The sequence below is a fragment of the Manis pentadactyla genome, chromosome 12, assembly GCF_030020395.1.
Source record: "Manis pentadactyla isolate mManPen7 chromosome 12, mManPen7.hap1, whole genome shotgun sequence".
Classification (NCBI taxonomy): domain Eukaryota; kingdom Metazoa; phylum Chordata; class Mammalia; order Pholidota; family Manidae; genus Manis; species Manis pentadactyla.
Window position 1 is genome coordinate 63,836,419 of NC_080030.1, and position 22,326 is coordinate 63,858,744.

Below are 22,326 nucleotides of genomic sequence, written 5' to 3' on the forward strand. Positions count from 1 at the left end.
TACTTAAATGAGAAAGGAAGGGGAAGTATTTTTAATTTTAAAGAAGGCAAAGAGAAAAAATACTCTTCTGAGTTTTTCTTTTTCCACATCCTGAGTCCAAACATTGGTGCCCTGGGTGTTTTTCTTTAGCAGGATTTTCTTAGTGGTACTAACAGGTCATCAAGTTTACACCAACTCACACAACAAATGGAGTCAATCGACCAGCCCAGTTCAGGCAGGCACTGATCACCCAAGGCCGGTGCTGCTCTCTGCTGCTTCTGGCAGCACAACGGAGTAGTGTTACCTTCTCGGTAATGCGAGTACAACTCTCTTGTGAGAAACTTGGAGCTGCCGGATCCAGGCTCCTGAGCATTGGGTCATACCGATTCCATTTGCTGAACACACGTATCACGCAGGTGCACAGGGCTTCTTAACTCCGTGGTTATTTATCCCTTACAGGGATCTTTTGCTCCTCACATATGCAATCACTGTCTAGCCCAACAGCCTGCTGTGCGGTTCGTGCCCATTCCACAGGCTTCTCGCATTCAGGACCAAAACACATTCTCTTTCCGCCATTTCCTATTCCATTTTGTGTTGTGCCATCCACAGAGCCACCCACCTGGAACCCTGGACATCACTCCTCACTCCTCATCCCTGTGTCCAGTCAGTTCCCAGGACCTGCTCATTTCACCTTCTAAATATTCTCCACTCAGCCCCTGCAGCACTGCTCTTGTGATCCTTACACCCCTAACCTGGATGACTGCATCAACATTCGGACTAGCATTCCAGCTTCTCGCTCTCTCTCCATTCCAAACCACTGCCAACAAGGTGACAGTCAGACCGAGCCTGCTACCGCCTTCCCACTGAAAATCCTGAGGTAGCTCCCCTTGGTCCCCCAGAGCAGGAAGAGGGTAGATAGAAGCCTTCTAGCCATACTCTCCAGTCTTATTTTGTTGATTACCTGTTCACTCTTCCCACTTCTGCGATTCTGAAAGATATGTAGTTCTGCTACACACCAGGCTCTTTCTTGGCCTCTGAATCAACCAATCATCAACAAGCAAGCATTAGAACATGTGTAACAAGAAAAGTAGAGTAACACATACGACTTGTATAGGGAACAGAGGTTACCATTAAAATAAGAAAGAACACATTTTTTTCAACATGTTTTGGGATATGGAGGAAAATGTAAAGAAAAGAAAATTAAAGATAATATATCAGCTAGAATGTTGACTTTCTTGCTTCAACATCAGCAATAAAGCATACCAGGTAGAGTCCTTTAGGACCACATTGCCACAGCTCCCTCTTTGGTGCTGTTTTGGAAAATCTTCACAGCTTGAGACTCAAGCTATTAGCTATTAATCATCAATTGTCTCTGAGTTGATATCCACACCAATTAAGACTTTGGTGCCTTGCCAAAGACAAAACACTGCAGTACTCACAGTTAATTTGAAGCAATGTATTGAGCCTTTCTGAGGGGGCTTGGTAAAGGACTGCCAGAGAAAACACAGAACAAATGCAGAGAAAATTTCCAAAGCTCAAAAATTACAGCTGCCTGTGGATGGTAAGGGAGCATGGGAAGTCTATCCAATACCTTGACTATCAGCCCATGGTTGAGCGGCTTTTGCAATAAAAGGGATAATACCATTATCATACCAAATGGTCCTGAAAGCCAAACACTTGACCCAGATTAGTTTCAAGGGCCAAAGTGGTGTGGCTGGAGTTAACTGATCAGACTGGAACAGCAACACTGTAACCCGAGAAACTGTCAAAGCAGTGACACACAGTGTCTGAGTGGGGGCAAAGACCTGAAGTGATCAATCTGCAAGAAGCAAGCTGGACCACACCCCACGCAATGTGGTCTCCTTCACCACAAGGCAACCAGGTCAGCTTTTGGCAAGAGTCCTAGGTTTGGAACCAAATGGCAGTCAGCACCAGAAACCCAGTCCTTCACATTATGTCCTGTCTACGGGTAAATGTACTGCCATGTCTGGGACAACGGATCCAGGCAACAGTGACGACAACCTGGGTGGTGCCAGCTCAATTAGCAGCTTTATTCTTCTAGTTGGGCACATCAGAGACTGACCCAGACAGTTCTGTCAGCAGCCACAATCTGTTTCCACTGTCTGTAACCACTAAGGATGGGTGTCTTCAATCTGCCAATCTGTAGTTTTCCAAGTGACAGACCAAACCATAGGTCATTAGCAATACCCTGAGAGTCAGTAAAAGTATAACAAGGTTCAGCAAGGAAGGTATTAGCTGGAATTATGAAAATGGCTTTTGAGTTCAGCCCATTGACCAGGCCAACCACATCCACTTTCAGTTCTGTATACCTGGTGCTGAGATCGGGCAGCTTTAGCAGCCCACTGAACACCACTGGGTTTTAGTTTAGCCAACCCACCAGTGAAGGAGGCAGCAGGCATTTAGAGCAATCTTCTAAATACAACCCAAATGTATTCTTAAACCTCTGAAATGTAACCTTCAGAAATCCAGGGTTCCACTGAGTCCATGCCTTTGTTTCAGGCAATGAATGAGGGATAAAGTTTTCCCCAGACAGCTGCCCATTTTTCATGTAATCCAAGATGCAGTGGGGTTAAGCCAGCTAAATTCTTAGATATACCAATTCCATCCGACAAGCGAGGCTTTCTGGGCTCTTCTCACCGTGGTAGTCCTGAGTGTTTGATCCACCCTACAAGGGAAGTATCAGGTCAGATGGCTCAAGTGTTCAGTTTTGACAAGGGTCCAGTAGTTTGCTAATAGTTGTTTTTCAGAAGGGGTTGGGGGTAGGGGAGGTAGAGGCACTCTTTCTTTCAGTGGGGCTTACACATCCCCAAAAAGACAGTCTAGGCCACAGTGGGTCAGCAACTCCTCAGAAACACAGAAATGCAAGACATCCATGGAGAATTGTTTCCCAACAGGTGTAAATTGTAGAAAAATGAAATAATGCCGAAACATTTTACTTGTTGTGCTGGAAGCACTCAGACTTGTGGTGAGATACTCCAGGCTATGATTTATAAACAAATAAATATTAAGGCATTTTTACAGGTTTCTAAAGCTCACCAATACCAGCTCTGACCATCTTGATCCACTTCACAAACTTATGACACATTAGATGAAATAACTGGGCAATCTATCAAAGCCCAACTCAAATACCATTTCAATTTTCAATTTTAATTTTCTCCTCAGTACAACCCCCCCTTTTTTTATTTAACTAACTTCACACATAAGCCCAGATAATCTTTACTGCTGGATGTTAGACGAAACAGAGTTCTTCCGATAAGCCCTCAGGGGAGCCAGGAAAGCTTGATTAAAGGAGAGAATTTAAAATCATAGAGGTCAAAGCTGATTCCTTTTTAGGCAATTCAGTTTGGCATCACTGCAGTGTGATTATCTTAGGGAGAACATTCAAATTCTAGAACAAAAAATATACTAAGCACATCCTAAAATCCTAAGAAATAGGGCAAGTAGTTACATAAAGTGAAACTGGCTTATCTTAACATTCATCTATTAAGCCCCATTTTGTTCCATGACCTAGGCTTCTTAAGAAATGGCACGACAATTTAGCTTCCATCCCTCTAAGAGCCTGTCTACAATGGCTTATGAAGGAAGGGATAAGAGCCAAATTCCAGGTTGGTCTCAGTTGTGTCTAAATGTCAATTTGCTTATCCCACACAGTGAAACATACGAACATCCTGAGGCAGACCTCTTTTAAGGGATAGGGTCAGGTTCCCTAGTAAGTTCTTTCATCCCGAAGGACAGACAAGAATGTGCTGTCTCTATGATTCTATGGCTAGATAGGATCACAGATATGTTTATCATTCCATTACAATTCTTCACACTCTAGACTTTATGTTCTCAAACCACTCTGTTTTAGAGAAGATCTCAATGTTTTAGTAAAGTACAAACATCATCAGTCTAGTGTTATTGTGTTCATGTACATGTTCTGGATTAAGGCACTTTTTTTGTTTGGATTACAAGCCACATTACTTGATAAATATCTGAGAAAAATGGCAGTGGGTGAGTTGCAAATGAAAGTAGACTTCACTTATTCTATGAATACAATCCTTCTAAGAAAAAAGATTCTTACAAATGTTTAGTTTTCTAAATAACTTTATAATGGAGCAAAACCATACTCTTGTAAAAAGAGCCAAGGTCCTTATTCTGGTATAATTTATTCCCCTTTGGTAAAACAGGAAAATCAACAATAAGGTCATCAATTTTCTAAGCCACACCCACCTCCATTTCCACCCCTATGCTCCATTAATGAAATTATTTATTGATGCCCTGCTTTATCTACAAATAGCTTTGTTTTCTTTTTTCTGTTAGAACCATTAACATCAGCTTAGTTCCACTGTGCTTTTTCAAGGGAGATTTATTAAAATGATGTAGAAAGTTCATTTCCCAAAAAAAGTCACCTTCAATTTTGAACGCATAAACATTACATTCTATTCCATATCTCTTTGGATTAGCAGTACTTGATAATACTACCAGCAGAGGATGTCAGCAGTTCTTCTAACCCCAAACAACTAAGGCCTTTGATTCAAGAGCCAGACAGATTTGCTTATACTGGCATCTAGATAACAAAACCTTAACATCTAATTTCTAATATTAAAAAAAGTCAAATCATTGCTTCTTTAAATTACAAAAAGAGCATAAAGCATATTACATAAAAAGCTATTTCTGTATCTCCAATTTTCAAGGCACATTTTTCATCCAATAATATAAACACATTCACTACAGTGCATCTGGCATGTCCACTCATATCTACTTTCCCCTACCACACTTGAAATAAGGTTCTGTTAGTTGTAATCATCACTCTTCTTAAACATGTAGGGAAACTCAAATTTTTCTCCATAAGGAAATGGTGGTAACACAGACTTACCTCCCAGGATTTAAATAGCTTAAAATGTTTTATTTGCTCAATCTTTGTATTTAAAGAATTAGTCATAAGGAAGTTAGTGGTGAGCTACCCCAACATAGGTCACTCTGGGCAGGAAGTGGCTGAGAAATTAAAATTTTTTAGAACTGCTGGCCACTTTGCCTAAATACACCAAAGACCACCTACTCTACTATTCCCTCCCAGCTATCACAGCAAAAAAATATCCCACCAGAATGGCTAGGAAGGAGGTTACTTCTGATGCAATACCAGCAAGATAACTACCCAGACTTTATGGATATTTAATATATGCCTAAAACAAAATGATAGATTTTGTCATATTATAAACATTTAAGACACCAGCCAAGGGACCATCCAGGGTCCACTCACAGATTATACTGTTAATTCATACTATAGGGCCATCCAAAATGCAGGCATTCCACTAGATAATATTCCTGCTGGAACATGTATGAGGAACATACATAAAACTAAAGCAAACCTGGAAGTGATCTGCTAAAACTTAATGCAGAAAGTACTATGATCCTGATGCCAGAAATTAAAGTCTCTTTTTTTAAATTAAGAGGATTTGAGACTTCTGTGCTAAAATCGAAATTGGCTAAAAGTGTTCAGGTTTCTTTTTCACATCTGAGTACCAACTTTAAAATATCCAAACAAACTGACACTCTCGGCCTAGTGACATTTCAGGAATGGGAGACTGAACTTACCAGTAAATACGAAATACGCTTCAAAATAATGAAGAAGAATTAAAGATTAGAAGACCTCAATTAGTGGTAATAATAAATAATCAGAATTTATTTTTAATGCTGGATAATTTTTAAGGGCAAAGTGATTAAAATTAATGTTGTAACTTTCCCAGAACTCTTCGGACTACCTTTTGTGACAACGAAAAAATGGGGCAAGGCTAAAATCTCAAATTCCAAATTCAGTCAGCTACAAAGTTCCAAATTCACCCCCATATAACCTCAAAAAAATTTAAATAAGATGGTTTATGATGGAAATACTGAAAATAAATCATCCTTGAATACTTTTAGATTTTCCCCCAGAGTACCACAAATCACATCCAGAAACCCAAACAAAACAATCACTGAAACATTTGAGAACTACACCGAAATTCAGAGCTACAGGACAAGAAGAGGGGAGAAAACTAAGCAGATGGTTGGTTCCCTCTTGGCTCGGGCAGCACTGGTCTTTGGAGGTCCTAAGCCATGCACATTCAAACGGTGAGTCTATAAAAGCCAGCCGTAACACTAAAATAATAATAATAGCATAAATAAAAATAGGCTCTGGTCAGAGGGAGAGGATACGTTTACTCCCACCCTGCTGAGGTCTGTCTGACCGCTGAAAGCAAGAAAGCAAGCTACTAGCATCCTGAACTAATGGGTAAACTGGTTTTCTGACAAGAGACATTTTCATGATGGACACAGTGAAGACTCGGCAAAGCTTCTCCTTCAAGAAAAATATAGTTCCTATTTCAAAGAGCTCTGATTAGGCTTAATACCATTAAGGGAACCATCAAGGATTTGTGTTGTTACTTGCTAAACCAAAACTTGTGGGTAGTTAACTTGACCAACAGTCAAGGTTTAGGAATGCGGGAGCCAATCCAGGATGCAGGCGAGCTCTAGGCGTGGACAGGCCTCAGGGGGCCTCGGGGTCTTTGCAGGTTGGCAGCTCTTTGCTTTCTCATCATCACTGTTATCACTGTTATCACTTACTTATCTGGAATTCATAAATAAAAATTCAGTTATTTCATCACATCCCCCAGGAAAAACACTGAATACTACATGAATTTAGGAAACCTCAGTGAGTTTTATTAGTGACAGTATAAATCAATTACAATCAAAAACCAAATTAAAGAAATCTACTGAATGAATAAATTCCCAAAAACGATTAACCTCCTAAACATATCCAGCCATTATCTGTTTAAAAAGACAATATTGGTTCCTTTGTAAATTAATTATCAAAAATATAACTGTCTCATTTCCATAATACTTGAAAGTACAAATATAAATTAAATAAGGTTCAAAAGACCACATACAACAAAAGTCTATAAAACAAAGCTAACTGTAAAAGAATTGCTTGATTTACTTGGCAGCATTTATTTTGTTACATAAAATTATTTAAAACAGTACATGTTTTCTTTATCATACATGAAAGGTCACATCCAGATGTATTTTCTGTCATATCCTTATTCCTTCTCCATTGTCAAAATCTTAATTTTCACTCCTGGCTAGATTTTTCTTCCTTGGCAATTCTTTTTGTTACCCCACTGAAATATTTCTCACGGAAGGAATTATGACCTTGGTATGGCAGAAAGTAATCATTTAGCAGATGTGAATACTGGTCCCGGTTCTGGTTGTTGGAAAATAGAGAAAATAAAGATGTTTGAGTTATTTCTTCAGTTAGTTTGCAATCAAAAGACCAGTCATTTACTATAAGCAAAATCTCACCCTCTGGTGCATTTTTTTCCTTATTATCTGAATTTGAAATATACCACTGCTTTATATCTGAATCATGTTTGGGTATCCAAAGTGTTTTCACCAGCTTCACCTCATTTGATCCACACGACAATCCTCTGCAGAGAGGACAAATACTTTACTGGGAAGATACAGACCCAGAGAGGGCAAAGATAAATACCTCAGGCAGTACAAGTGAAGACAACATGTGCATCTCCTCATTCCTAGTTCAGCACAAACTGAGATCCCCACTGACAATGAGAATTATCAAACCAGTAAGCATCTACTCCAAAGATAAAGGGCACCAAAGCACTGCATGCAGGTGACATCTACAGCTACATAAAACTGCGGGTATATCCACACACAGATGATGAAATAAACTGTTCCGGCAACTTTAACCACAGCAGATGAAGATACAGTCTAAACAAGTGACTTCCACACTTTTAGATTTCAGAGACAGGTAAAGAATAGTGCTCAGACTGACGTCTGGACATTGGATATGTATATCAATCTGGATTAAAATATTTTAATTTCAGCTTAGTAAATTGAGGGATAAGAAAACTGACATAAAGCACTGAAACATCGATCAGCTTCTCATCCAATTTCACCAGATGTTTCAAACCCTAAAAAAAAAAATCTAATTAGAAATAAAATCTCATTTCCCATGTACTTCTGTAAATTCATATGCAATTGCATTTAGATTAATGTGTTTTGAGTATAGGTGTGGAAACACACTTAGAAAAGATGCAGCCTAACTTTTTATCCTGGTTTCATTACCAAAATGGCAACTACAAATATATCTGGAATTTAACAATCCTCAAAATATTTTTTATCTTCCCTTATTCCTGTATGAGATGAGCATCTTCATCTTTTCCCTCCTATCTACCACTAATAAAAGTCTAGGTTTAGCCAAAATACAACTGTTGGCTGATTTGTTTATTCAGAAACTATTTTATCACAGAGCATTTTTCGAAAATCACACAAAAAACAAATTTTCAAACATGCCCACCACTTTGATTCTCTCTTTCTCTCTCACACAAGTAAGTTCGTTACTTAAATTTTATGACAGTAAGTATATTAAAGTTCCAAATTCCCTGAAAAGCATGAAAACATGCTAATGGGGATATATAATCCCCAGAAGATAAAAGATAAACTTTACCTAGTTAACTTGTAGATATACAACTAAGGAATACCAAACAAAAGGTAATATTTACCTAGTATTTATTATGGACCAAAAACTATACTAAACAGTTTATATGCACTAGCTATTATAAACTCATCCGCTCTAAGAGATAAGCAGACCACCTACAGATGAGGAATTATTTAAGAGGAGAGACCCAAGATAACACAGCTGATAAGTGACAGAGCAAGGATCCGAACACAGGTCTATTTAAACCTAGAGACTATACTCTTAAGTACAACATAATGAGGTTCGCTCTAAAACAGCTAACCTTTTCCCCAACTCAAGAAGCAGGAGTATGACTCTGAGAATAAACAGGTGATGGACTAAGGCTTTCACAGCTGAGCTAGGTTATCCATCCAGAAAGGAACACAATTGGATCAGAAGTACTATTAATTTAGTTCTAATAAGAGGATTACTTTCAATGACATGGAATTTTCATACCAGGAGGAAATATGAGGAGCCACAGGGATGCCTGAGGGATACTACAACCCCAGGAGTAGTTGACTTTAGAGGACTCGAATCTGGTCTACATCTCAAGAATGTACCTGGACAGCAATAATACAGAACAATGTTCCAGCATTTAACCTTGGCTTATGCACTTCAACTTTTATCAAACATCTGACTGAAGAGTCATAGGAAAGGAAGGGACATGCCATCATCTACTCCTCCAGGTGCTGCAGATCCTGTCCTTGTATCAGATATCATGTCTAGAAAACTTCTCCACTTCTTGAACTAACATAATCCTGGCAAAAATGTAAGGCTATATTTTAAAGCTACATCCAGATGCTGACATCTTTCCTACTACTTTACTTCCCACAGCTTTCTGCATCCTTCTCCACCCAGTCATCAAAATCAGGAACATGGACACAAAACTAAACTCAAAATTGATCGAAGATCTAAATGTTAAGACATGAAACAATAGGCAAAAATCTCTTGAATGAGCAATTTTTTCCTGGACACATCTCCTCAAGCAAGGGAAACAAAATAAAAAATGAACAAGTGGATAACATTAAAGAGCTTCTGTACAGCAAAGAACGCCATCAGCAGAATAAAAATGGAACATACAGTATGGGAGAATATATTCATAAACAATTTACCTGATAAGGAGTTAACATCCAAAATATATAAAGAACTCATACGCCTCAACACCAAAAAACAAATAACCCAGTTAAAAAATGGGTGGAGGACCTAAACAGACATTTTTCCAAAGAGGAAATATAGATGGCTAACAGGCACATGAAAAGATGGTCCACATCGCTAATTATGAGGGAAATGCAAATCAAAACCATAATGAGGTTATCACCTCACACCAGTTAGGATGGTCACTATCCAAAAGACAATAATAAGCATTGACAAAGATGTGGAGAAAGGGGACCATCCAACACTGTTAGTGGGAATGTTAATTGGTACAGCCACTGTGGAAGGCAGTATGGAGGTCCCTCAAAAAACTAAAAACAGAAATACCATATGACCCACTAATCCCACTTCTAGAATTTACCTGATTTGAAAAGATATATGCACCCCTAATGTTTATAGCTGCATTATTTACAATAGCCAAGATATGGAAGCAATCTAAGTGTCCATCAAGAGATGAATGGATAAAGAAGTGGTACATATAAAAAATGGATTATTATCCAGCCATAAAAACGAAGAAATCCTCCTATTTGCAACAACATGGATGGACCTAGAGGGTACTGTGGTAAGTGAAATAAGTCAGGCAGAAAAAGACAAATACCTTAAGACTTCATTTACTTGTGGAATATCAAAACAAACAAAACAGAATGAACAGAATAGCAGTAGACTCACAGATACTGAGAAGTGACTGGTGGTTACCATGGAGAAGGGACTGAAGTGAGAGGGTGAGGGGGATAAAGGCGCACAAAAATTCTCAGTCATAATATAAGTTGGTCACAGGGATAGGAGTACAGCATGGAGAATATAGCCAGTGATTCTGTAACATCTTCCTATGTTGAGAGATGGTAAATGCACTAGCTGGGGTGAGGATTTAGTAATGTGGCTAACTGTTTAACCACTGTGTTGTATTCTTGAAACCAATATAAGATTGTGTATCAATGGTACTTTTAACAAAAAAAAATGGATCATATTCCTCTCCCTCTTCTTCTGACATTTAATCAGTCCTAAAATCTTAGACTCTGCATCCTAAATATCTAAAATACCCTTCTCTTCACCCTTAACTCCAGTACTAGTTTAAGTCTTCCTCATCGCTCCTTGTTTTCTCCCTAAACAACTAATTGCTCTGCCTTTAGTGGCTACCTCTTCAGTCTCTTCTCCATACTGAGACCAAACTCATCTTATTAAAATGCAAATCTAGTAGGTCACCATTCCTGACTAAAATCCAAATGGGTTCAAGCTTTCCCCAATTCTGAGGCTTTTCCCTTAGCGTGTGGAGTTAGAGTCTATTGCACCTCTTCTTGCGGAATGTCCTCTCACTTTCCTCTCTTATATAAGAGGGATCAGAACACAGTCAGGCGATAAGGTTCTTCCCAGCTCGCCCTCTGTCATCTTTTCTTCCTGTGACTCCTCTGGGCCATGCAAGAGCACCTCTATGTTGAAAAGTACTGTGGCCTACTTCAGGGAATGCCCTGGAGCTGCAGCGGTGAGGAGGAGAAGATGGGGCAGAAATGTGGGATTCCAGAGTGCAAGCTCAGAAGGTGGAGTCACAGTAAGGCAGCCGAGAACAGGCTGGCAACTCTCTCAGGCTCAGCTGCTGGCGTGCCTACCCCACCTAAGCTGCCAAGTCTGCACCTCACCAGGGGAAGCAGGCGACAAAAGCAGAAGTCCAGTGGAAGACAAGTTCTCTCTTTCATTTATGAGGAAACCAACAAAATAGCTTGTCTTTGGCCGGAAGGACATAGATAGGGCAAACAAGTGACAAAGAAAAGAGAACATAAAGATCAGAGAGACTGGTAATGAACAGAAGGTACTAATTACAGTAATGATTAAAGTAATGATTAAAACCTATGCTAATTAATGGTTACTATTAATTACTATTAATTACATAGTTACTAACAGGAAACTATGTTACTACCTATGACATTCTTCATCTGAATCATTTACCTCAAGATTCCCTCAGAATAAAGTAAAAGCAAAATAAGCCTCTAACAGACTATGTGTTCAGGACTACAGAGACTTAGAGGCAGAGAAATACATGCTACTGGAAAGTTGGGAAAGACTAGTAACCTTAGAAATGCAACCTCCGTAGGGAGATTCCTATTTTCTTTATCTCTCAGGAGGAGAGAAGAATCAATGTGGTGTATGTATTTGGGTCCTCTGCTGGACCCAACAAGACTGACTGCCCTGATTATGAAATAAGATGTGCATAACACACACTCCTGGAGAACCCAAAAGCTCCAGACCCTTCGTGCAGCCAGGGTTCTGGCAGAGCCATTCCACTACCGGGCGGCCTAAGTGCTGCTTCAAGGGAAATCAGGCCCTCCAGAGAGTCTGGCTACCATTTTCATCTGAGTGGCAAAGTCACAGTTCATAAAATGTTCCACATGAGGCAGTCAGTATATTTTTGGTCCACCACACATTTATCACATCCATATCATGCATATAAATATCATATATCTGTGAACAATACACAGTTAAAATATACCCTAGCCCATATAAAATATATTGTTGCCCTATTCAGAATTTATGTTACCTTGATGCTGAAGATAAGGACAAAGGATATTTCCTCTCTTTTCTTCTTTCCCCCTATCTTTAGCTCACCAGGGACCACCTGAGATGATGACACTCAACTCTACATACTTTCATCACTTTTCTATGACTCTTCTCTATTCACATTCTCTGGCCATTTCAACCAAGAATATATGCAGATTTTTTTTTTCAACCCAGTATCTCAAAAGCCAAAGTGTTTACTTAAAAGGAGAAGTGTCCTTAAGCAACACAACCCTTAATGTCCCTCTTTAACTCAAGCTTGTCCCAATGTTTGACTTTCGGTTTCTCTAACACTCCCAAATCTATCACTATCAGTCATGAGTCATGATATCATCTATGTATCATAAAACCTGAATTCCATCAATATATAATAAGTAAGAAATAGTTCATAAAAATAATAACATACAAATAACTAGGAAACACCAAGAACCATGGCGATGAAAGATTACATGCTACCTTACCCAAATTTCAAAACCACTGGTTAAATTTTGGAAGAAAGTGGTTAAGAAGATATGAATAAAATATTAATAATAACACTTTTATCATCATTTTTATAATCAGGAATTAAGAGTTTTGGTAGGAAAATCTGTGCTAGCTACAGATGGCTACATAATGGAAATATACAGTTTTCAGACCTATCACTTAACCTTGTAAATCAAACAAAATTGTAAATATGACAAGAAATATACAAGTTCTAATTCAAGAAAATAACTAATATATATTTAAAACTATGGGTTTTACTAAGTCAATTATTTAATTTTCTGCATCCTCTCCTAAATTATTAGATGGCTACCTAAATTTTGCAGATAAGGGTTTAAATAATCTGCCACCAGGGTCACACAACTAGTAAGTAGCATTGCCTAAATTGTAACCTAGCTCAGACTTCAAAGGTTATGCTTTTCCCATCACATTTTTTTTTTAGTAGGAATTACATCAAGACAAGAGTTAAAGAGTTAACTTCCCACATGGTAGATTAATAGGTCATTCAAAATAGAGCCTGACATTTAGAGGACATTCCTCACTGAACAGCAACATTATGGTAGCACATATTTCAGATCTAAACTTCTAGACAGAACTTTAACCACTGTCCCACCCAGCCTATTTCCTGTCCTATCAGTACTGCTAATTCTAAACATAAACCACTTGAGGAATTCTAACACACTTGCCAAAGAAACCAAAGGAAGCCTAACAATTGGTAGTGTACTTTAATGTGCACACTGCCCTCTGCTGACTAAGGCAGATAAATCCTTCTTTACAGTATTTCCTGATGAGGAAAAAAGTTTAAAGCTGAATTGACCGTGCATCTGACAGAGAGCACTGTTTTCCTCACAGTTTGTGAGTCCTGATTGCTGTAAACATCTAGAGTCACAGAGCACCAGCGTGCCCAGGATAGCCATTTTTCTGTAAGAGGGAGCATTTTAGCATTTATCTAGACCATTTCATTTTTTAAAGAATGATGTGCAAATATACATATTCACCTTGGTAATTCTAAAGTGTATCACTGTCATGTATATCCAACCTAGAATTGCAAATTACTCTCTAGAAAAACAAGTACATAAATTAGACCTTGAATTAACATGAATAGGTTAATCCTTAATTATTTTTACAACTAACTCAATATCAAAAATAGAGTATCATGAACAAAAAAGACCTTAAAAGGAAAATACTTCAGACACTTACAATTTAATGTATTTTAACCTAAAGGAGAACAAATTCTCAAGAAAGAAACAAAACTGTATGTTTTGTGCTAACACTTGAAACTGGCACTTTTAAATGGAATGAAAGACACTCTGGATTATACCACGGGAACACATACATGTCAGAATGTTTCTCAAAACTAAGCATTAAACTGCAGACTTTTAAGGGTGCTAGACTCTTCACTGAGAACTCCCTTAGATGAAATTATGCTTCTAATCACCGCCTTGTCTCAGAGATTTGCCATTCTTTACTATCATCTCCTTAAAGAGAGGAAGGTGTCATGATTTTCCACAGTATGGCAATTCAGCTACTTTTTGGTTTGCTTCTTATGAAAAATGAGGTCTAGTTATCACAGGATTAAAACATTTATGTTACACCGATTTTTGAAAAGTGATAGGGTAATTCAATTGTTCTCAATTCTAAAAGGGCCTCAAATAATCACTGTATTCTTTTCATAATATTTATTGACTGGTGAGTAAAACGGTTCAGGTCTATGAACTCACAGAGCATATATACTAGTGAGAGCTAGATGTTAGACAATATATACCCAAACATATATTTGCAAGCTGTGACTGAACACTGGAAAGAAAAGAGGCCCACAAGAATGCAAGGAAACACCTGGTCAGATGGGATGAAAAGAATGGGCAAGAAAGATTTCCCCTAAAGAAGTAACATTTATCTGAGACCAAAAGGATGAATTAAACTAACTCATAAAAAGAGAGGGGAAAAAAACATTCTAGGGCACACAGTAAGAGAGGACACACAATGCGAGACCATGACAGAAGATGTTCAGTTCATTCTGGGAACTGAAAGCAGGCCAGTGTGGCTAAGCTTGGTAAACAAAAGGAATGGTGGCACAGAATAAAATCGGAGAGATAGGCCAGGAACAGATCAAGCTGGCCTTGAAGGCTATGTAAAAGACTTCAAATTTTATTCTAATGCATAGAAAATCAATGATGACTTTTAAGCAGTGGAGTCTCATTATCTATTTACATTCTGAAAGATACTCTGGCTACTGTATAGAAAATGTAATGGCAGGAGAAACTGCAGAAGCAGGAAAACCAGACAGGAGATGACCGCAGTAACACAGAATTCAGCATTGCGCCATGTCCTCCAGGGGAAGGTTAACAATGCGTACAATACAACAACCTCCATGCAATTATCTCAAGCCAGATTTCTGAAAATCTCTAACTCCTGTCTTCTTCACCCCAATTATCCAATGAGTCAAGTCCTGCCATGTCTACCTCCCCAAAGAACTCTCAATTCCATCACTTCCTCTACCATCTCCAATTCCACCTGTCTTAGTTTACAGCCTTACCATCTTTGCAGGACTACACCAGGCGCCTCTACTCTGGTATCATAAGTACCTTTCCACATCTCAAATTTGCCTGCATATTAAAGACCAGGTGAACACCTTCAACACGAGGCATCCCTTTGGTGTTCCACTTCATCTCCAACCATTCCTCCCCCAAATCATATTTCAGTTGTGCTAAAATGTCTAAATGCACCACTCTCACGCCTCATTTCCTCTAGTAGGTGCTCTCTGGTGTCCACAGAGCACTTTGCACAGAGCACTAAGAAACCAAACACATTACGCTTCTCCCACTGTGTAAGTTCTCTAAGGATAAGGGCTGTGCCATTTTAATATGTTTAGCCTTATCACCTTACAGAAATGGTCCAATAAAGACATGCTGAGTGACAAAAGCCATGGCTTTCCCCTCAAGGAACATATAATCAAGTCAGGGAAAGAGAACATACAAAAATGTGAAAAGTACATGAATGCAAAAATCATTAAAACAGTTCTAGTTTCTTATAGCACCTTTTCCAAAAATTCACCTGTCCTCAAGAGTTTAATATGTTTATTCACTCTCAGCAAAAACTAACATCCTTCTTTATAGAGATAAAAGGAGTGATCAGGTACGAATTTCCTCAACTTCCTTGCCTTCACCCCATCCTCTGCTACGAACAGGATCCCCTGCTTAACTCCACAGCCTCATTGCTCACACCAGTCCCTTCCCACGTTCTGACCAAAGCCTAAGTTATTTCTCATTATGTCCCTTTACTATCCAGTTACTTTTATAGAATCCCCCAAACTTTGGTGAAAATACCTAATGATATTCAATTTCTAAAATTACTGTTTAAAACAGTTTTCCCCTAGAAAGTCAGGGACTGAAGTTACAGAACTCTATAGCCATTCAGAAGAAAACCAAATGGCTTCTATTTAATTATAGGTCAGGTTTAAGTTGTTCTTTTACTTACTGACAGCTCCTGATAATGAGATAATGATTTCTTCTACCTCACTAGTATTAACCTTAAGTCATTTATATTCTCAAAGTGACGGTAGTTTATACAAAACAGCAGTTTCATTGCAAACACTTGAATACAAATGGCTTATGAAACTTATTCTATGATAAGTGCAAACGAATGATGCTGTCATCATAGTGAAAGCCACCAAACTGACTCCATCTGATTTTGTCAAGATAGACTTTTAGATTCACAAAACAAATTAAAGCTATGATATACCTTATTAAATAAGGTGAGACAAGGAAGGCAAAGAGATGGAAGAGTCAAACAGTGGGTAGGTTCTCTCTCTTGTAATCAGCTAAGAGTGAACTGAAACGTAAATGACAGTTCTGAATATAATGGGCCTCGGTTCAGCTTCAGGGTAATTACCCATGTCCGGCTTTTGTTTAAAAATCCTGCTCCCCTTATCAAAGCTTCCCACTGTTCTACATCTGGTTCGGGACAGTAGCTATAGAAACCACTTGTGCTAAAGTTATACAACTATAAACAGCACTGGGCCATTCCCAAAGTAAGGACAGGCAGGTCAAAAGTCTGGCATCCAATACTATTAAGAGAAACCTCTAGCATTATTCTTAATGGGAACAAGGTAATGTTGGAAATCTTCATCCCTAAATTAGGTATTCATGTAATCTGTACTTTTAAAAGATTTCATTACTCTTCAAGACGTTAAGTTACCTAACATCTATTAAAATATTTAAAAATATATTAAAATCTTATCTAAAGTTCTGAAAATGAATGACATTTAATGAATGAACTTTGACATCTGGCACTCAGCACATAATTTCTTTTTAACTGTAAGAAGACTATCATGGATACTCATGGTGTCCTGATGATAGAGAACTATGAGTATTTACTATATGTTCCAGACTAAAATCTGTAGCTTTAAAAAATTCAAAACTTAAACTCAAATATTAAAATAATACAGGGCCAACACACCAGACAAAAGTATAATGACAACTTATTTGTTACTATATCCAATATTTAATTGAAACCAAGAGGAATTTTACCTTCTTAAGCAGCAAAGGATGAGGAATAGACCAAAATGTGCCCAGGCAAGCACACACATACTCTCTCACTTTAATTTGGAGACTATTCATCTCCGTGGTACTTTTTTAAAGTCACAATTCATTAAAAGAAAAAAGATCAATAAAAATACACACACATTTATATAAAGATCAAAACAAGCACAATTTTTTTAAGGATTAATACAATAGTGGTAATATTACAAAGGAAAGCAAGAAAATAATCACCATAAAAGTCAAGATTAGTGTGGCTACACCTGCAGTGGGAGGTGTTTATGATCATAAATAGCCACCCAAAGGAGTGCCTCTGGAGTCTGCATTACTCCGTGATCGTAACCTTGGGGGCAGTCACACAGAGATTCACTTTATAATATTCACCAAACAGTGTGCTTATGTTTGGAGCAAAAAAATACTTGTTAAAATCTCAAGTATGGATTTTTGGTGGACCATGGAATGTGAAGACGATGTAAGAGTTCATGTTTGTATTTGAAAAACACTAGAAAGAACTAAGTTAAATAACCATATGATAAACAAAGAAAAATACAAAAAACTATACAAAATAGAAATTTTGTCATTTGTGAATAACTTAAAAAGCTCCAGAGGATTATGCTGACTCCATACATAAACTTCCATTTCCCTAAACCATTCATTCATTCATACCTTGGACTCCCAGATCATACTTTCTTTACTACTGACTCCCTGCCTAAAATTCTATAGCATCAGTATATTAAAGACTGTTTCACTGTCACAGCTTGAAAATACGAACATAAGAGCTAAAGCATAAAGACAGATGCTCTCTTTGCCTTCAGAGAACTACTTTTTTCTGCAAATAAGTCATATCCAAATATCACCATAAGTAGAAGGATCCAGATATCTTAAGTGATTGCCTTCCTGCAGCTGGTAAGGGATAGACTTTTGCTTTTCTTGGTTTAGAAGAATCAATAATTTAAAACTATTATGACGGCAGTAACAAAAACTCCAGTTTGGCAGAAACATTTAGTTTCAGAAGTAAGAAGAAAATCAAATGATGACCCCCTAAGATTCAAGGAAAAATAACATTAAACAGCAAAAGCAATTCATTCAAAGATGACATGATCCTTAAAACTGAATTCATGCAACATGATATGTAGCACCACCAGACTTCTGTTTTTATATGCCTTTTTCAAACCTCTCAAGTTAAAATATAATTCATAGATAATGCAAATAGTTACCTCTGACTTACTATGTAAAATAATTTTTAAAAAGGTTCTCTTCTCTCTTTTTCTGTGTCTCATACAACACAGTTTGATGGTAATGAATATTTTACTGTATTAAAACTCAGACTGAATTCATATTCAATTACCATGTTCTTAGTGTCACTCTGTCTTATTTTTCTCACTGATAAATGAAGTAGTATCTCTTTCCCATCAGGCAAGTTATATGATTAAAATACTTTCCTAATCCTAATCTTTCATAGCTCTAATACAAAGGAAAATATCCACCAGCCTGGCAAGAAATATGTAAAAAACAAAATAATTCAGAAAGAAAAGTCAGCCAGAAGGAACCAGCTTTAATTCAAATAGCTGCCAAAGAAAAAACAACTAACAACATGAATCCTAAGAAAGGATGATGCATAATGGAAATACGCACAAGCGTTATATAAGCAAACACCACAGTTTATGATTAGCAACACTACTTTACTATCATTTTAACATGTAAACTACTTATCACAAAGACTAGTTACTACCACTTTAAAACCATCCGTAAGTCATTTTCTCGAACAAGTGATCTTGGTGTCTCTTCTCTCCCTTCCTCATTTTAAACATGTTGCTATAATTGTTAATGATTCTTTCTCCCACCACCATGTCAAAATCTCTTAGTCAAATACCTCAGTCAAATACTTTAGTCAAATATCTAGTCAAATACCTCAATTTTTGGCTACTTTCCATTATGATTAATGAAGCATTCATCAGCTTCATGTTTCTGGACTCTCATTCAATTAAAAAATTTTTTAAAAACCCATTAACTTTCATCACCTGCTACTATGACCTCCCAATATTCTCTATTTTAATCATCTGTAAAAAATAATTACAACTCATTACACATTATAACTTTAGTCTAAATTAATGTCCATATAATATCTAGAATTAAACTTACCTGTACTTCAGTACTTCTCAAATCACTAAGAATATAAGGATGTAAGGTAAACAAACCACAAAACAAACAGGGCACATGATGACCTATTAGTGTAATGGCAATTTAAAATAATTTTTTATATTTTAACAAGTACTACAGACTCTAAAAGTTGCATGAGTGTCTAAAAAAGATTTCAAGGAAGACTTGAAAACAGCTACTCTGCATAGGAAAGGTTGAGAGACTACTGTTTTAGGTGATTTTCACTAAAGACACAGATATTACACCCACATTCTGATCAGTTCTGGACAACTCTGGAGATCAGCATTTTTCTCCAATGAATTTTATCTGAGAAAAAATGTTTTATATGAGTAACTACTGTGACCAAACTATATACATAGTAACATGGACTATGTATCAACAGGAAAAATGAGTCCTAGTAAAACAAATCACATTTTACCCACAGATACATGAGTGATGAGGAAAGACAATCTTTAAAAGAAACTAGTAATATGACACCTAAGAGTATTTGCCTCCTAATCACGGTATATTCTAAGGTAGACATGCATTCTGGTAAGGAGGCAATATAACATACAAAAATGACACAGAATTTCAAGTACAAAGAGGAATTTTGGTCTCAACTCCGCAACTTTCCATTTAAGTGGCCTGGGCTAGGCTAGGCCACTTCCTCATCTCTAAAATGGGCAAACAGTAAGGTCTGCTGTATATGAAAGATTTGTAAACAATAAAGAATTATAAAAGTGTTATTTATCATTCACTTATAGCTTTCAGACTATATCAATGTGGAATAATGACAAAAAAAAAACTGTCTCCTATTATCAGAAGTCTTTGTAATTTTAATGTTATTAAGAATTTTTTTCTTACTACTAATTCACAGTAAGCAGGTCTAAAAACTATAGCCAATAATGTAAGATACAGATTTTTATAAAATATCCATATTCTTTAGTTTTTATATTTAAAACTTACATTTACATTTTAAAAGGGGGAGAGGCAGAACACTCTGGAACAACATATCAAGTGAGCGGAAAGTTTTACTGAAGTTAAACCAAACAAGTGACAAATCAAAAATGAAGAGGTACAGTATACAAAAGTGTAAAAATCTAAAATTAACAGTCTTCCACTGCCAAAATCCACAATGCTGAACAAGCCCAAGAATAATTTGTTAGACATGTAAGAGAACTGTTTGACAATTTTATGTCATCACTTGCATTATAAAGCACTGGGAGTTTGCTGCAATTATATACACTCCTCTCCATACAAACAGAAGGTAGAAATGAAGTAATTAAAAAACAAACATGATTAATTTAACATAACAAAGTATTTTCAATTACAGTAAACTCCATACTAGTTAAAATTCACTGGTTAAATTTGATCTTATAAAGTGAAGACCCTTTCAAAAAATTACTTGAACATTAAGCTTTCCTTGTTTTTTAAAATCAATTTGAAAAGGACAAAAGTAAAATGATAAAAGCACCCAAAATTAACCTTTATAAGTTTCAAAAATCTAAGGTGAATGTCCTTATTTATCATTTTTGTTGTAAGAAAAATTCTCAGAAGCATCCTTAGATCATTCTCTACTTCTTATGCATATCAAATAAATTGCTCAGAGTAACACTATAAACCTGGAAAAAAATACTAGACGTCTTTAAACAAATTAAACTTAAGAGAAAGTAAATAAAAGTCCACAGCAAGTCTTACTATTTTGCTATTAAGTAGAAATGACTGTTTTACTATGTGGCTCCATTAATTATTAGTCATTTCTCTTAATCTTCATCCTTCTAATTCTTTGGAACAGTGTTTCAAACTGTCATAAATAACTATCATATGGTGCAAGTATTGTTTATGGAGACATAAAATAAAGAATGTTGATTTACTCATTTCACTTTCTATTATCAATACTTAAAACTACAAAATGACAGGTAATACTTCTGTTTTTCACATGTGATACTCATGTGCTTGGCGTACAAATGGTAGCTACTATGACTATTATTGCTAACTCAAATAATTACATTAAATGCTAATCTGAAAATTTCAATGTTACTACTTGAATTATCAAATGCCTTACTTCCCTTAAAATATTGAAAATATATATATATATATATGAGAAGTAACTGAGAAAAGATGAATAAAGCATACTCAAACATACAACAGAAGCCTCTTACTCGTGATAGATATTGGTAATCATTGGTGTTACGGACTGAATTGAGTCCTCCCAAATTTATATGTTGAACTCCTGACCTCCAATATGACTGTACTTGGAGACAGGGCCTTAAAGGAGGTGATTAAAATTAAATGAGGCCAAAAGGGCAGAACTCTAATCCAACAAGACTAGTGTCCTTGTAAGAGGAAAATACAGCAGGAGTGTGTAAGCACAGAGGACACAGCAAAAAGGCCACTGTTTGCAACCCAGGAAGAAAGATCACATCAGAAACTAAACATGTCAGCACCCTGATCTTGGGCTTCCAGCCTCCAGAACTGTGAGAAGTAAATCTCTGTTATTTAAGCTACTCAGTCTGTGGTATTCTGTTACCACAGCCCAAGCAGACACATACCACAATTGGTTCATGGAAAAGTCAGCAAAGCAGAAAAAAATTTAAATGTTTTGAAAATACAGTAAGCATCTTAGTTATCTTAAAAAAATATATTAATTTATCCACCTTTTGATAAAGAATCAAGACCTATAAAGATTTCCAGATTTGGCTTCTGTAAAGTTACATAAGAACTTAAAAGACTCTTACAAAGAAGTTTGGGTACAGAAATCAAGACTGCATTAACTTTTGGCCAGCCTTTTATAGTCATCTCACCCATTCCCAGATCCAAGAGTCTTTTTTTAGTAACTCACTTTATCCTATCTCTCTGCAATAGTCAACTTAGTTTTCATAGAAATGACAACTTTATTCTTATATACTCCCATTTTATTGGTCTAACAAGTATTTAATTTGATTACATAATCACCATTAAAAAACTGGCATAAAC

The 22,326-nt window shown here is 36.8% G+C and overlaps 1 protein-coding gene across 1 annotated transcript in view; it reads right to left on the reverse strand.

The window, feature by feature from the left end:
* Positions 1-6,659: 6,659 nt before the first annotated feature.
* The window catches only part of TRMT11 (tRNA methyltransferase 11 homolog), a 64,277-nt gene continuing 48,610 nt past the window's right edge, over positions 6,660-22,326 (reverse strand). The window contains exon 13 of the mRNA XM_036903882.2: positions 6,660-7,222. Within this exon, the coding sequence (XP_036759777.1) occupies positions 7,091-7,222 (132 nt within the window). The 3' untranslated portion in view covers positions 6,660-7,090. The remainder of the gene's footprint in view (positions 7,223-22,326) is intronic.